The following is a 14,234-nucleotide window of genomic DNA, read 5'->3' as shown; positions in this document are numbered from 1 at the left end:
TACTTATCGCAGCTTCTCTCCACAACTCAAGAACAATAGCATGCTTCAAATGGTATATCTCAACAAAGGTAGCTCCAAATCGAGAGCTTCTTGACGCAAGTCTAAGAGCAAAAGTCGATCTTTAAGGATTTCTGACAGAAGCCAAAACAAGATGATACATGTTGAAAGAGTGAGGAACATACTACAAATGTGCACTACAATAGACGAGAAGGGTGAGTTATTTATACACATTTTGGATCCCATATCCCACCTACTTAGATCCGCTTGGGACAACTGGTCCACATAAGACTTCTCAACTACGTAGTGCAAACTACATGCTTAACACCCCCTTTTCCAGAATTCAAATGCTTGCAGTTGGAATGTACTGAATACGCCAATCCTCAACTAAGAACACCACCTTTCATAAACTTGTCTAGAATGAGGGGCTTATGCAATATACTTGAATGTGCCTCGGACCTACAAGACAAAGGAGGAAGCATCTACTGATTACAACAAAAACACATGAGAAAGTAGAGACCTACAATGGTCTTAACCAAAGCTAACGAGTAAGTTGCTCTATGTAGTTGAATTCACAGCAAGTTGGTCTAGTGAAATTAGCATTTTTCAGATGGAGGACAGCAAAGGCACCCATCCTTGTGTCAAGCACCTCCTACCTTGTTTTTTGTTTTTGGTTTTCATTTCTTTCCATGTGCCTAGTTAGAACTAGTGTGCCACATGCTATAAATTGTCATTAACAAATCTTGAATGCCATTTTCGAGTCCATTTTCTACATGCAACTGCACCTACAAACACACACCCAAACTTGCATTTGTGAATGCCAACTTTTTGAGTTCCAATTTCAACACAAAGAGAGCTAAAAAGAAAATAGTTCAGCCACAAGGACACATAATTTCTTTGCCGACTTGAGAAGAAAATCAAGCAACTGTCCACACAGCCCAAAGAAACCAACCCCACCCACGCTCACACCGACCAAAAAATCCCACATATGACCCCCCCCCACTTCCCCAAACCAGTACACACATGTAAAAATGCATAATGCACGTATACAAACACAGCTAAATTAGAGAGAATCTTAAAAATACTTTTTGATCCGTTGTACATTGTAAGTGATCTCATTATGTACAAAATCTACATTTCTGGAATTCAATTTCTCCCTTTACCGAGGAAAAGAAAGAGGTCGTAACTTTGGTAGTCACCAACGTGAAGCCTCGACAACAGGATCACGTATGACAACTTGTTGCAAGGACTCAAGAAATCACAAGCAACAATTTTTCTCTCCAAGTTTAATTGGATTTCCTTGATAGGCAGAGAACTCTTATTTAGAATGAAGCTTTGACAGGAGATACAGACATCCAGACGAAAGTAAGATGGATGCAGAAAAACATAGAAGATCTGCCCCGGAATTTATTGGCACCTTCTTGCTTTTTTCAAACATTCCCACTAACAGTATCATTACAATCACATGTCCCAGCTTGGTCTTCAATTCATCCAAAGAATGTATCTCTAACCACTTGGGCCGTTCCTGCAATCATTTGTAAAATAAATAAGGAAACTTGGGCAGAGTATGAAAAACTGATTAAACTAGTATGGAATATGATATCATCGGATCTTGGGTATACCCTCAGACGAAAGAGGCCAAAAAGATTGGAGCCACAAACAGTCGTCCTTTGGCCACCACTAAAGCAATTGCCATTTGGCACCTCTAAGCTGCTTACAAAAAGCTCATAGAGTCCCATTCCAAAGATAAGCATAACAGTTCCCATGAGGTAAACATCTGCCAAAATTGGTAATCATCGTTCAGCACTATATTAAAAAAACAGATGTAACAATTCCAAAAACCCCCAAATTTTCACAAATAAAAGTCGGACTTACCCACTGCTTCAACGAGCAGTAAAATCACCTTCCCTGTACCCACACCCTGCCAGCAGCTATGAAAGTATTCCGTAAAAGACTCCAAAACAAACACACATCCCTGGAATCACCACACAACACTTGAAAGATTAAACACATATGACGGGAATAAGCCGCTTGCTACAGGACATAGAATACATCCTATGTTAGCTTACGTGAATTATTCATTTTGGTTCTGTTTTGAAAATACAGGTCAGTTCAATTTCCATAAGTTTGTTCGTTAACAGAAGCTTTAACACTAGGTCCATGCATATAGGATTCTCCCAGCACACTCTGTTACCTAAATCTCCACCAGTAGTCATCCTTACAATTGAAGAACTCATTCATGCTATCTTACACACTTCACCATTTGTCCAGCCAAGTGTGCAAGGCATTTTGTAAAGGTGAGGGTAGTGTTGGTTGTTGCGGATCAGACAGGAATTGTTACTTGCACAACAGCATATACTATGGAAATGAACACATACAAGGCTTGACTTGAAGCTCAGGTTATTCCCAAAGTTGGTATTATTGACACAAGGAAAACATGTAGTCTCCATTCATCAAGAGTCAAGTCACAAAGCTTCAAACCATTATCTGGAATACTAATATGGACTGCTTCTAAGTATATGTGCCAGCAGTCAAGCAATGAAAAAAAGAAAAACAGTCACCCACACGTTAAAAACCCTTCAATTTTATAAGAACTAACCTTTTATGGCCTCCATCATCACAGGAGATGTCTTCTAAGATTAGTGGAAATACTATACTGATCATCTGACAATCCAAGGTAAACGTTTTGCTGAGCAAATCCCTTTGTCAGACTTCAGTATCCAAATCTGCTCTGTATTTGTAAATGGATCAAGATGCAGATCATTTGTGGTACAAATCCGTGGGTGATTCTGAATCCCAATTAGGTTTGCATTGACAATTATTTGGTTGCTTTTATGGATCTCTCTCTCTGAAATGGTCCATCTACTAGAGCCAAGGATGGGTTAGGCTTGCGCACAGGTGACAGATGAGCCTAATTCGCCTCAAAATTGCAGAAGGACCTGCACGTAATGGAACACAGTGAGATAGCTGCATCCATCCACTATAATCCATTGTTGGTCCCCTTTGCGCTTGATGACCATGTAATGCTCATGAAATTTGATATTGTTGATAGTTTTCCATGCCGAAGTTGGAATCTCAAGCCCTTGTTTCCGTTCGTAAGTCTTGATGAAATTTTATACAAAATGTGGATTGTCTCTTGTCAAAAAGTCTAGCTACTAGAGAGGGCCAACGTTGGCCAACGTTGTAAATGAGGGAGAGGGAGAGAGGATCCCATCTGCTTGCAAATTGCAAAAAGACCTACACAGTAATGGGATGGGGGAACAATGGATGGCTGCATGCATCTCACTAAATCTGATCCCCCATGCCCATAGAGTCTAGTTATGTGAACATCCGTGTGCTCACCATCCTCGTGGAAGTCTGATGGTCTAGATGAGGATGGAAGATGTTATTCTGCTAGGAGACATGAATGCACGGACCAAGACATTTTGACTTGATATTGATCTTGATGCCACCACACGACCCTGGACCAAACAAGATGCATTGATAGAGGATGGGACCGTATATCTAGGACCACATATGGCCTTGATCATCGCAGGAATGCCTTCTGAGATTGTGGCAATAATAGATATTGCTTTTGTTAGAATTATAGATATAATTCAGCAATGACCAATGTAATTTAATAAGCTAGTTAGGGGCACTTTTCCCTCTTTAAGAGGTTTTTCCCCCTAACCGCAGTTAGTCCACTAACTATGGTTAGTGACTACTAAGGTTTTGTCACTAGGACAAAACCTTATCTCACTCCTTCAGTTGTATCACTCTTACACTCTTCTATTGCAACTAAGCTCTCAGCTCACTCTCTTGCTCTCTCTTCACTCACACTCACATTTGGTATCAGAGCAAATCGTGCTCTTGGACCTGCTCCCTGCTCCCGGACTCTAGCTCCCGCGAGCTCCCTTAGCTGGCCGTACCTTCTGTCTGATGCAGTCTCATCATCCCGTACAGTGCCGTACATTCCGTACAGGTCCGTACGGTCCTGCTACTCCAGCACGTACTACATTTGCGCAGTATCCGTACCATCTTGCGTCAGTTCCGTACAGCCAGTCTAAGCTACTTCGCACGACCGTACATTTGCAGCGCCTGTTCCGTACAACTGCAACGCCGTACAGCAGGTCATCGTACGTACCTGCTTCCGTACAGCTCATGCGTACAAGTTATCCGTACATTTTCGTACATCTGCGCTTCCATACCGCACGTGTGGCGCCGTACATCTGCAATCCTCCATACATTGCTGGCTGCTGCTTGCCGTACAGTACGTATGGTTGTTCCTACATCTTCCATACATTTCCGTACAACTGCCGTACAGTTTGAAGGTGGGCTTGGAAATTCGCATTTTTGCAGGACTTTTGAGCAGGGTTCTACTTGCAAGGCTCACTTGCAGGCAAATTTAGAGGTTTAGCCCAAAAATTTGGGGCTTTTTGTGCTTTTGCCCCTTTCTGGTTGCAATTTCAAGCCTATTTTGGGGCTTTTGTGTTGTGAGAGCAATTTTGGAGATTTCAGTTCATACCATAGTTACCAGCCGAAACGGAAACGGAAGAAACGGAGTTTCTGGGCCCCGCCGAAATGGAAACGGAAGAAACGGCAATATGATACAATTTATGTATAAAATTTTATTTTTTATACATAATATAATTATCAATAGAGTGCAATTTGCAAATCATACATAATATAATTATCTATACTTGAAGCTTCAGCCTTCAAGCATCAATGCATCATTCATACTTCTTGGAGCCAGTGCCTCCTTTATAACTATCTAGGAGGGAGACATGGGCCCAATAAGCATCTCTCGGCATTGAGGAGGATGGAGAGGTGAGAAGGAGGATGGAGAGGTCACAAGTGAGAAAGGATGGAGAGGTAGAAGGAGGATGGAGAGCTCAGAGGTAAAAGAGGATGAAGAGGTGGAAGGAGCCTGGAGGATCAGAGCCTAGAGGTAGAAGTGAAGGAGGATGGAGAGGTTACAGGTAAGACTAAAGAGAGGATGGAGAGAAGAAGGATAAAGGGATGGAGAGCAGGCTGCCAAGCTGCAGCTTTTGCAGGATGGAGAAGATGGAGCAAAGGATGAAGAGGATGGAGAGAGAAGGATGGAGGTCCGAGGAAAACGGGATGGAGAGTCCAAGAGCAAAGGATGGAGGGATGGAGAGAGCTTAGAGAAGGTGGAGAGAGCAGCAAGGATGCACAGGAGGAGTGCGATCGGCGGGAGGCGGCGAAAAATGAAGCCAGGCGGCGAAATCACGACTTTTGGGGTTTAGGGCAAAAACAGGTTTTACGAAACGAAGAAACGCCGAAAACGCCGTTTCCGTTTCGCCGTTTCCGTTTCCAGCCACGAAACGGCCGTTTCGTGCAACTATGGTTCATACTGCCTTTCTTGAAGTGTTTTGCAGCACTTTTGGCAGATTCTTGAGAGTTTTTGATGCTTGGACAGATTTCTCACAGTGCAAGTGCAGAAATCTGAGTTGCATTTATAGCCAGTGCTTGGCTGTGTTTTTTGGGAGTTGTGCATTTCATTCCCAGTAAGGGAATTCAGTTTTGTATCTGCTAAACTCTCTTTCTCAGATATGGCCCAGCAAAATCAAAATGATTTCCAGTTCGGTGGTCTTTCACAAGAAGACAAGTTGGATGGTACCAACTACTCCCTATGGAGTTTTATGGTACGCAATATTCTGATTTCTCGCAATTTATGGGATTATGTGAATGGGGATGAGATCCGACCAGCAGGTATGGCACCTAATACCCCTCCCCAGCAAGGAGGTGGAAGAGGTAGTGCACAGGGTGCAGTTGTAGGACAGGTTGTTGGTGCAGCTGTAGCCACCACTCCAGAACAAAAGAGATGGGATTCACGAGATGCCTTAGCTTTGTCATGCATCTCTCTTTCAGTGAAAAGATTTATCATTCCGCATATCCGGTCGTGTAAGACCTCGAAGGCAGCGTGGGATATCTTAGAAAGCATGTATGCAGCCCGGAATTATGCAAGGGTATCTTTCTTGAAAAGAGAGTTAAGTAATACGCATATGGAAGAGGGTGACTCCATGTCAGTCCACCTCACAAAGCTACAGGATCTCAGAGAGCAATTATTGAACATTGACGAGATTATTCCTGATTCAGAGATGATTACCACCACTCTGAATTCTCTTCCTGAGTCTTATGTCAGCTTTCATACCTCGCTGGACTTGTCATTGAGGGGGGGTGCAAATCCTCTCAATTTTCATGAGTTGATAGGATTTCTGCTTCAGGAAGAGCAAACCAGGAAAAACTTGGCTTCATGTGCAGGTGAACAAGCTATGCTCTCAAAGTTCAAGTCAAAAGGAAAGGGACAGACAAAGACATCAGTAAATCAGCCTTCCAGTGGGTCAGGACAGCCTTCACAAAAGGCTAAGAATGATGCAAGTAAGCCCAAGAAGAAGGGTTTTTGTCATTACTGCAAAAAGCCAGGTCATCACATTGCAGAATGCAAGAAAAGAGAAGAAAAACAGCTCCGGTATGGCTGTTTCAGATTCAGCTCCTCATGCATCTGACAGTGGGGATGCTGCAGCCAACTTTGTTGGACAGGATTATGCCTTTTTATCTTGCATTTCAGATTCTAGGCTGGCTGCTCCAGATGCTCGGGATAGTGCAGCCACTTGTAATGATGATACATACGCCTTTTTGACTTGCAGTTATGATCCTTCCACAGATGCATCAGCTTTCAGTGTCAATGAAACACTGAATACTTGGTATTTTGACAGCCGTGCCTCCAAGCATATCACTTCTAGGAAGTGTCTCTTCACTTCCTTGCATCCACCTCCCGTTGGTAAGAAAGTCACTTGTGCCAACAACTCGTCATATTCAGTACATGATACAGGAGAAGTTGAGCTTACCGCCATTGATGGCTCAGTTTTCAGACTTTCAGATGTCTTGTATGTGCTTGGTATCACCAAGCATCTCCTCTCAGTGTCCACTCTTAACCGGGCTGGATTTCAGGTCATCTTTGAGGATGATAAATGTGCTGTCCGAGACAGAGAAAATGATTATGCCTTGAGATTATCTCGTACTCTTCTGCGTGGGCTTTTTCAGCTTGATCTTTTTGAGAAAAGAGCAGCCCATGCTCTTGCAATTTCTACTCCTACTGCTGCCATGCAGAATGCAGAGTTATGGCTTTGCCAGATATGGCCACATGCATTACAACAGCTTGATGACACTTCAGAAGCACTCTATGGTTGATGCATTGCCACCTCTTGAAATACCTCCTCCACATGCCTGTGAAGGGTGCATTTAGGCAAGATGCACAGATTTCCCTTCAAAAAGGATGGTTCAGTTAAAGCTGTCCGAAAATTACAGCTTATACACACTGATGTCTGTGGTCCCATGAGGACTCCATCATTGGGTGGTCATCTCTACTTTGTTACTTTTATCGATGATTACTCCAATTTCACTTGGGTCTTTGGGCTGAAGCGCAAATCAGAAGTGTTCATGGTGTTTAAACACTTTTCAGCCATAGTTGAAAATGAAACTGGACTCAAGATATAGACATTGTGCACAGATAGAGGTGGGGAATACTTGTCTGCAGATTTTGATGCTTTTCTGAAAGGCAAGGGTATTGTGCATCAGCTCACAGTGAGGCTGACCCCTCAGCAAAATGGCAAAGCTGAGAGGAAAAATAGAACTCTTATGGAGATGGACAGATGTATGCTGAAAAGCAAACACATGCCTCACAAATTCTGGCTTGAAGGTCTAATGTGTGCCAACTACATCTTAAATCGGTCTCCCACTAAGGCTTTGAAAACAAAAACTCCCTATGAAGTCTGGAATGGAAGAAACCCTTCAATGGATCATTTCCGTGTCTTTGGATGCCTTGCATATGCTCATGTGCCAGTTGAATTTCGGCATAAGTTGTCAGATAAGGCAATTAAGTGCATATTTGTTGGGTACAGTGCAGAAAGCAAGGGGTACCGTCTCTACAATCTTGCTACACGCAAGATTATTGTCAGTAGAGATGTGATATTTGCAGAAAATTCAGCTCACACTCAGGCTGAATTTCATATGCCTTCTTCTTCAGAGGATGTTTTTGAGGGGTTGCTACCCATTGCCTTGGGTTCCCCTGCTGATATTTCTGATGCAAATTAGAATTTACAGCCACCTCCTGATGCTCCAGTTCAGCCACAGGATGTCTTGCCACCTCCACAAGCAGTGGAACAGGTGGTTCAGCAAGAAATTGCAGACATACATGCAGCAAAAACAGTCCCAAACTGGCTGTTACAGACTCTCAGGGAGAGTAAGATTGATGCTCCATTACCTGGTAGGACTCGCAGTGCAGTAAGGCACATGGAAGGTGCTAATTCAGTGGAATCAGCATATGCATGTACTCTTCTCGATGAGGAGGAGCCTGCAACATTCGAAGAAGCAAAGGACAATGTGCATTGGATGAATGCCATGCACGATGAATTGCAGTCCATTCAGAAAAATCAGACTTGGGATGTCGTAGACTTGCCACCAGGTAAACATGCCATTGGTACACAATGGGTTTTCAAGGTGAAACGGAAGCCAGATGGCTCCATTGACAGATACAAGGCAAGGCTGGTTGCCAAAGGCTATGCTCAAAAAAAGGACATGGATTATGAGGAGACTTTTGCTCCTACATCCCGGATGACCACCATCCGATCTGTTATTGCAATGGCTGCACATTTTGAGTGGAATGTTCATCAGTTGGACATTAAAACAGCCTTCCTAAATGGAGACTTGTTGGAAGAGGTTTATGTCAAACAACCTCCACGCTTTGAAATTTCAGAAAATGCACTTCAGTTATGCAAGCTAAATAAAGCTTTGTATGGGCTGAAACAGGCCCCTCGTGCATGGTATGCCAAGATTCATGCCTTTTTGACCAGCAAGGGGCTGCACAATAGTCCTACTGAGAGCACCCTCTACATCAAGAAGGATGGGGGGGAAATTTTGGTCATCATTCTTTATGTCGATGACTTACTACTCACAGGGTCCAATGAAGATAATATTGCAGATTTCAAAGCTGATTTGCAGACCAACTTTGACATGTCAGATTTGGGGCTGCTTCACTTTTATTTGGGGATCCAGTTCTCTCAAGAGAGACGTGGCACTGTTATGTCTCAGTCCAAGTATGTGCAGAAACTCTTGGACAAATTTAACATGCATGATTGTAAGCCCATAGCCACTCCCATGGAGCCGGGGCTGAAACTCACAATGCATGATGCAGGAGAATCAGTTGATGCCACATTTTATAGTCAAGCTGTTGGATGCCTCATTTATCTATGCAACACTAGACCTGATATTCAGTTTGCAGTATCTCAGGTATATGCACAGCCCAAAAACTATGCATTGGCAGGCAGTTAAGCGCATCTTCCATTATTTGCAGGGCACGAAGTCTTTTGGCTTGTTATTTCCCGGGGGGGTGACTTGCAGATGCATGCCTACAGTGATTCAGATTGGGCTGGTGATTATGACACTAGGCAGTCCACTAGTGGCAATTATTTCTTTTTGGGTAAAGCTTGCATTTCCTGGCTGAGCAAGAAACAATCTACAATGGCTACCTCATCATGTGAAGCTGAGTACAGGGCAGCTTTCACAGCAACAGTTGAATGTGTCTGGCTGCGTCTTCTATTTGCTGATCTTTTTCTGTCATTGGAGGGTCCTTCTCCAATTCTCACTGATAGTCAGAGTGCCATTGCAATGGCAAAGAATCCAGTGTTTCATGCTCGCACGAAGCACATTGAGGTTCACTATCACTACGTCAGAGAGAAGTTGCATGCAGGAGAGATCAGTATGATCTTTGTGTCGACACATGACAATGTTGCAGATATTTTCACCAAAGCACTTCCACACATTTCGCAGTGCCTTGAACTTATATCCGTTTGGTGATTAATCATCCTTGTACATGACATTGGCACTGCAGGGGGGTGTTAGAATTATAGATATAATTCAGCAGTGACCAATGTAATTTAATAAGCTAGTTAGGGGCACTTTTCCCTCTTTAAGAGGTTTTTCCCCCTAACCGCAGTTAGTCCACTAACTATGGTTAGTGACTACTAAGGTTTTGTCACTAGGACAAAACCTTATCTCACTCCTTCAGTTGTATCACTCTTACACTCTTCTATTGCAACTAAGCTCTCAGCTCACTCTCTTGCTCTCTCTCCACTCACACTCACACTCACAGCTTTGTGGGTACTCAAACCATGCGTGGAGCTGCACAATGCTTGCACATAGCATGAAGCAGACTCTTGCAAATCTTGATGTCATTTTGGTGAACCTTATGCCCTGAAAGGTCCATCTACTAGAGTGAAGGACTGGCAAGGCTTGCTCATGGAAAAAGATGGACAAAAGGGGGTCCAATATGCCTTCAAATCGCAGCAGAACATGCACAGTGATGGGAAGCGGTGAGATGAATGCATAAATAAATTGTGCTCCCATGTTGGCTGCGCGTACTCCTATGTTTTAATTATGTGACCATTTAAATGCTCAAGTAAAATTAAATCTGATAGGAAGCCTTCCATGGCATAGAGGCACAGATGGGATCTCCTGCTTTTGGTTCCGTAAAGAAGGCTTGATGGAAATCTATATAAACCATGAATTGTATCTAGGAATAAGAAAAGTCGACCATAGCCATGCTCATATAAATTTCATCTTACGCTATAGGTGCCCGAATAGCACAGACCTGCGTGGCACTGATGCACAAACATGGCCTTGTAAATTGCTGCAAGTCCTGCATAGAAATGGGATGTAAAATGCAAATTGCCTCTTAGAATGAAAAAATATGAATGCCAAAATGCTCAAGTAAACTTAATCTCTCCTTGTGGTTTCAAATGTGCATTCAGCCCTGGTTGGCATCACACACATTGTGTAGCAGGCCCGTTAAACTTCTGAGGTCCTTTTGATGGATCTTTGCTCCAAAAGGGTCCACCTTCTAGAGCCAAGGATGGACTAAGCTTGTGCATGGGTGAGCGATGGGATAAGGGGGCCCAATCTGCCTCCAAATTGCAGAAGGACATGTACACTAATGCTAGGCAGGTGAGATGAATGCACCCATCCACCAATATAATCCAATTTTGATCTCCCTTACTCTTGAGTATAATTATGTAACCATGACGAAGCTGGAATCTCCTATCTTGTTTCCATAAAGAAGGCTTGATGAAAATTCATGCAAAATGTGAATTTGCTCTTGGTTGCTCTTGATAGGCTCTGTTTCTGATCTCTGATTACTTAGCGTCGATTCACAGGCAATCACAGGCGCTGGCATCCCGAATATCCTCCCAGCCTATCTCATGGATCGCATGCACGTCAAAGATACGTAACTTTTATTCCTTCATGTCTATCCACAAGCCCACAATTCCCTAGATGGTTCCCTCCTGCCACATGTCATCATTTTAGGCCTTTAGCTTGGTACACCATTTACCCCTCTCTTGGGGCACAATTAAAACATTTGCCCCTTGGCATTCTTACACATTTAGGTGCACCTAGGCCTAAGCACTCAGAACCACCTAGTCGATGCCAATACACCCTCATCTAGGACCTTGGCAGTTACTTCCCTTGACCATTTTATTTACGCACATAAAATATTACAAAAGTCGGTCATCTAAGAGAAAATGCCCACCGATCTTTCCGAGGTCATGCTATCTCGGCTAGCGCATAACATTCCTTCCCTCTCCAAGCATCAGTGTCCTCGATGATGAAATCTGGGAATACTCTCCGTAATTGGTATACGGATTCCCAAGTAGCTTCTGATAGACCATTTTATTTACGCACATAAAATATTACAAAAGTCGGTCATCTAAGAGAAAATGCCCACCGATCTTTCCGAGGTCATGCTATCTCGGCTAGCGCATAACATTCCTTCCCTCTCCAAGCATCAGTGTCCTCGATGATGAAATCTGGGAATACTCTCCGTAACTGGTATACGGATTCTCCAAGCATCAGTGTCCTCAGAACCACCTAGTCGATGCCAATACACCCTCATCTAGGACCTTGGCAGTTACTTCCCTTGACCATTTTATTTACGCACATAAAATATTACAAAAGTCGGTCATCTAAGAGAAAATGCCCACCGATCTTTCCGAGGTCATGCTATCTCGGCTAGCGCATAACATTCCTTCCCTCTCCAAGCATCAGTGTCCTCGATGATGAAATCTGGAAATACTCTCCGTAACTGGTATACGGATTCCCAAGTAGCTTCTGATAGAGGTAGACCATGCCATGCAATCAACACCGTGGGTATCTTCTGATTGCACACTTGCATTGTTCCTCGGTCCAGGATTCTTGTTGGTTTGCGTCTTGCATTATCCTCTATCTCCTGAAACATAACAACACCTTCGATTAGTGAGTCACCAGTATGCAAAAATTTCTTTAAACGAGAAACATGAAACACTGGGTGCACCTTACACCCCTGTGGTAATTCTAATTTATAGGCTACCTTGCCTATTCTTTTTAGAATTAACCATGGCCCACAATATCGAGGTGATAACTTAGCACACTCTCCTGCAGTCAAAGACTTAGAGTGCGAAGAAACTCTGAGTAAAACTTTTTCTCCTTCCTTAAATTCTCTAGTGGATCGGTTTTCATCCGCATATGCCTTAGCTATATCCATAGCTTGGCAAATGTTAGCTCTCACAAGTGCTAGCATCTCCCGCATCTGAACCACAAAGTTCGCGGCACTAGGCACTTTCTGAGGTACTCCAATTATAGTTGGATTCGCTGGCCTATAACCATAGTTTAGTTCAAACGGACTGAACCCTGTAGAGGAATGTTTTCTATCATTGTAGGCAAACTCTAACAATGGCAACCACTTGTCCCATGTATGTTGCCTCAATGACACATATGCTCTAAGCATGTTCTCTAAAATTTGGTTGATTCTTTCCGTTTGACCATCCGTTTCTGGATGATCCCCACTACTCATTCCCAACTCAGTCCTTAGTGTCTCAAATACCGCAGTCCAAAAATGACCGGTAAATTTGACATCTCTGTCTGACACTATGGATTTGGGTAATCCATGCAGACGAAATATCTGTCTAATAAACAAATCCGCCACTTGCGGGGCACTAAGAGATTCTCTAGTTGGAATGAAGCGAGCCATCTTGGTAAGACGATCAACCATCACAAGGATAGAGTCATATCCACCTTGTGTCGTAGGCAGCCCTACAATAAAGTCCATGGAAATGCTCTCCCACTTACTTAGTGGTATCTCCAAGGGCTGTAAAGTCCGGGTGGCTTCACCCGCTCTGCCTTACTTACCTGACACGAAAAACAACGTGTCACATATTCATGAATATGCTTTTTCATCTTTGGCTAAAAGAAATCTCGCTTCACGAGATCATATGTCTTCTCGACTCCTGGATGTCCCGCACATGGGGTATCATGGCATTGTTGAATGACTCTTTGCCTGAGATCATTCTGATTAGGTACTACTACCTTGCCATTTCGTTTCAACATACCATCCCTTATGGCATATCTTGCATAAGTTTGGCCTTTTCTGGATGCCAGGTCATCCTTTTTCCCGGGTTTCAATACATGAGCCTTAGGCCAAAGGCTCTAGACGAACTCATCCACCTTTTGAGTTTCTCTAATCTCGGTCATTGGAGCACTCTCTAACACCGTGAAACTCATGTTATGCATAATGCGTGACAACGCATCAACAACTTTATTATCGTTCCCTCTTCGGATGCGAATCGTCAAATTAAACTCCTACATGAGTTCTGCCCACCTAGCTTGGCGGCCTCTCAAGTCAGGTTGTTTACAAAAATATTTCAGAGTATCATGATCAACATCCACATAAAACTCTGATCCATACAAATAATGTCGCCATGTTTTCAAAGCATGGACAACAGCATACAACTCTAATTCATAAGTTGGTCAATTTCTTTGAGAGGGAGAAAGCTTCTTCCTTTCAAAGGCTACTGGCTTTCCCTCTTGGAGGAGAACTGCTCCTACCGCAATGCCACTTGCATCCGTTTCTAGGATCAACGGTTTCTGGGGATCAACTATTTTTAACACCGGTTCTGTGACCACAGCTTGTTTTATGGTGTTAAAACTTTCTTGTTGATTCAGTTCCCATATAAAAGGTACTTTATCTGAGGTCAGATCAGTCAATGGCGATACTATTTCAGAATATCCTTTGATATGCCTTCCATAGAATTGGACAAATCCCAAGAATGATCGGAAAGCGGTCAAACTTTGAGGGATTCGCCAAGTCAGTATCGCGGCCACTTTGAGAGATTCGCGGCCATTTTCTTTGAATCCATTTCTACCCC

General features: G+C 43.2%; 1 protein-coding gene across 1 annotated transcript in view; it reads right to left on the bottom strand.

Moving 5' to 3' along the window:
• Positions 1–1,023: 1,023 nt before the first annotated feature.
• The window catches only part of LOC147882273 (uncharacterized), a 29,064-nt gene continuing 15,853 nt past the window's right edge, over positions 1,024–14,234 (bottom strand). The window contains exons 3-5 of the mRNA XM_087401784.1: positions 1,873–1,972; positions 1,620–1,774; positions 1,024–1,522 (exon numbers count right to left, since the gene is read on the bottom strand). Of these exons, the coding sequence (XP_087257910.1) occupies positions 1,316–1,522; positions 1,620–1,774; positions 1,873–1,972 (462 nt within the window). The 3' untranslated portion in view covers positions 1,024–1,315. The remainder of the gene's footprint in view (positions 1,523–1,619; positions 1,775–1,872; positions 1,973–14,234) is intronic.

Source organism: Dipteris shenzhenensis, chromosome 30, assembly GCF_047967505.1.
Source record: "Dipteris shenzhenensis isolate YYH24624 ecotype China chromosome 30, Dip_SZ_1.0, whole genome shotgun sequence".
Lineage (NCBI taxonomy): Eukaryota > Viridiplantae > Streptophyta > Polypodiopsida > Gleicheniales > Dipteridaceae > Dipteris > Dipteris shenzhenensis.
This window is presented reverse-complemented; position numbering and strand designations above follow the sequence as displayed.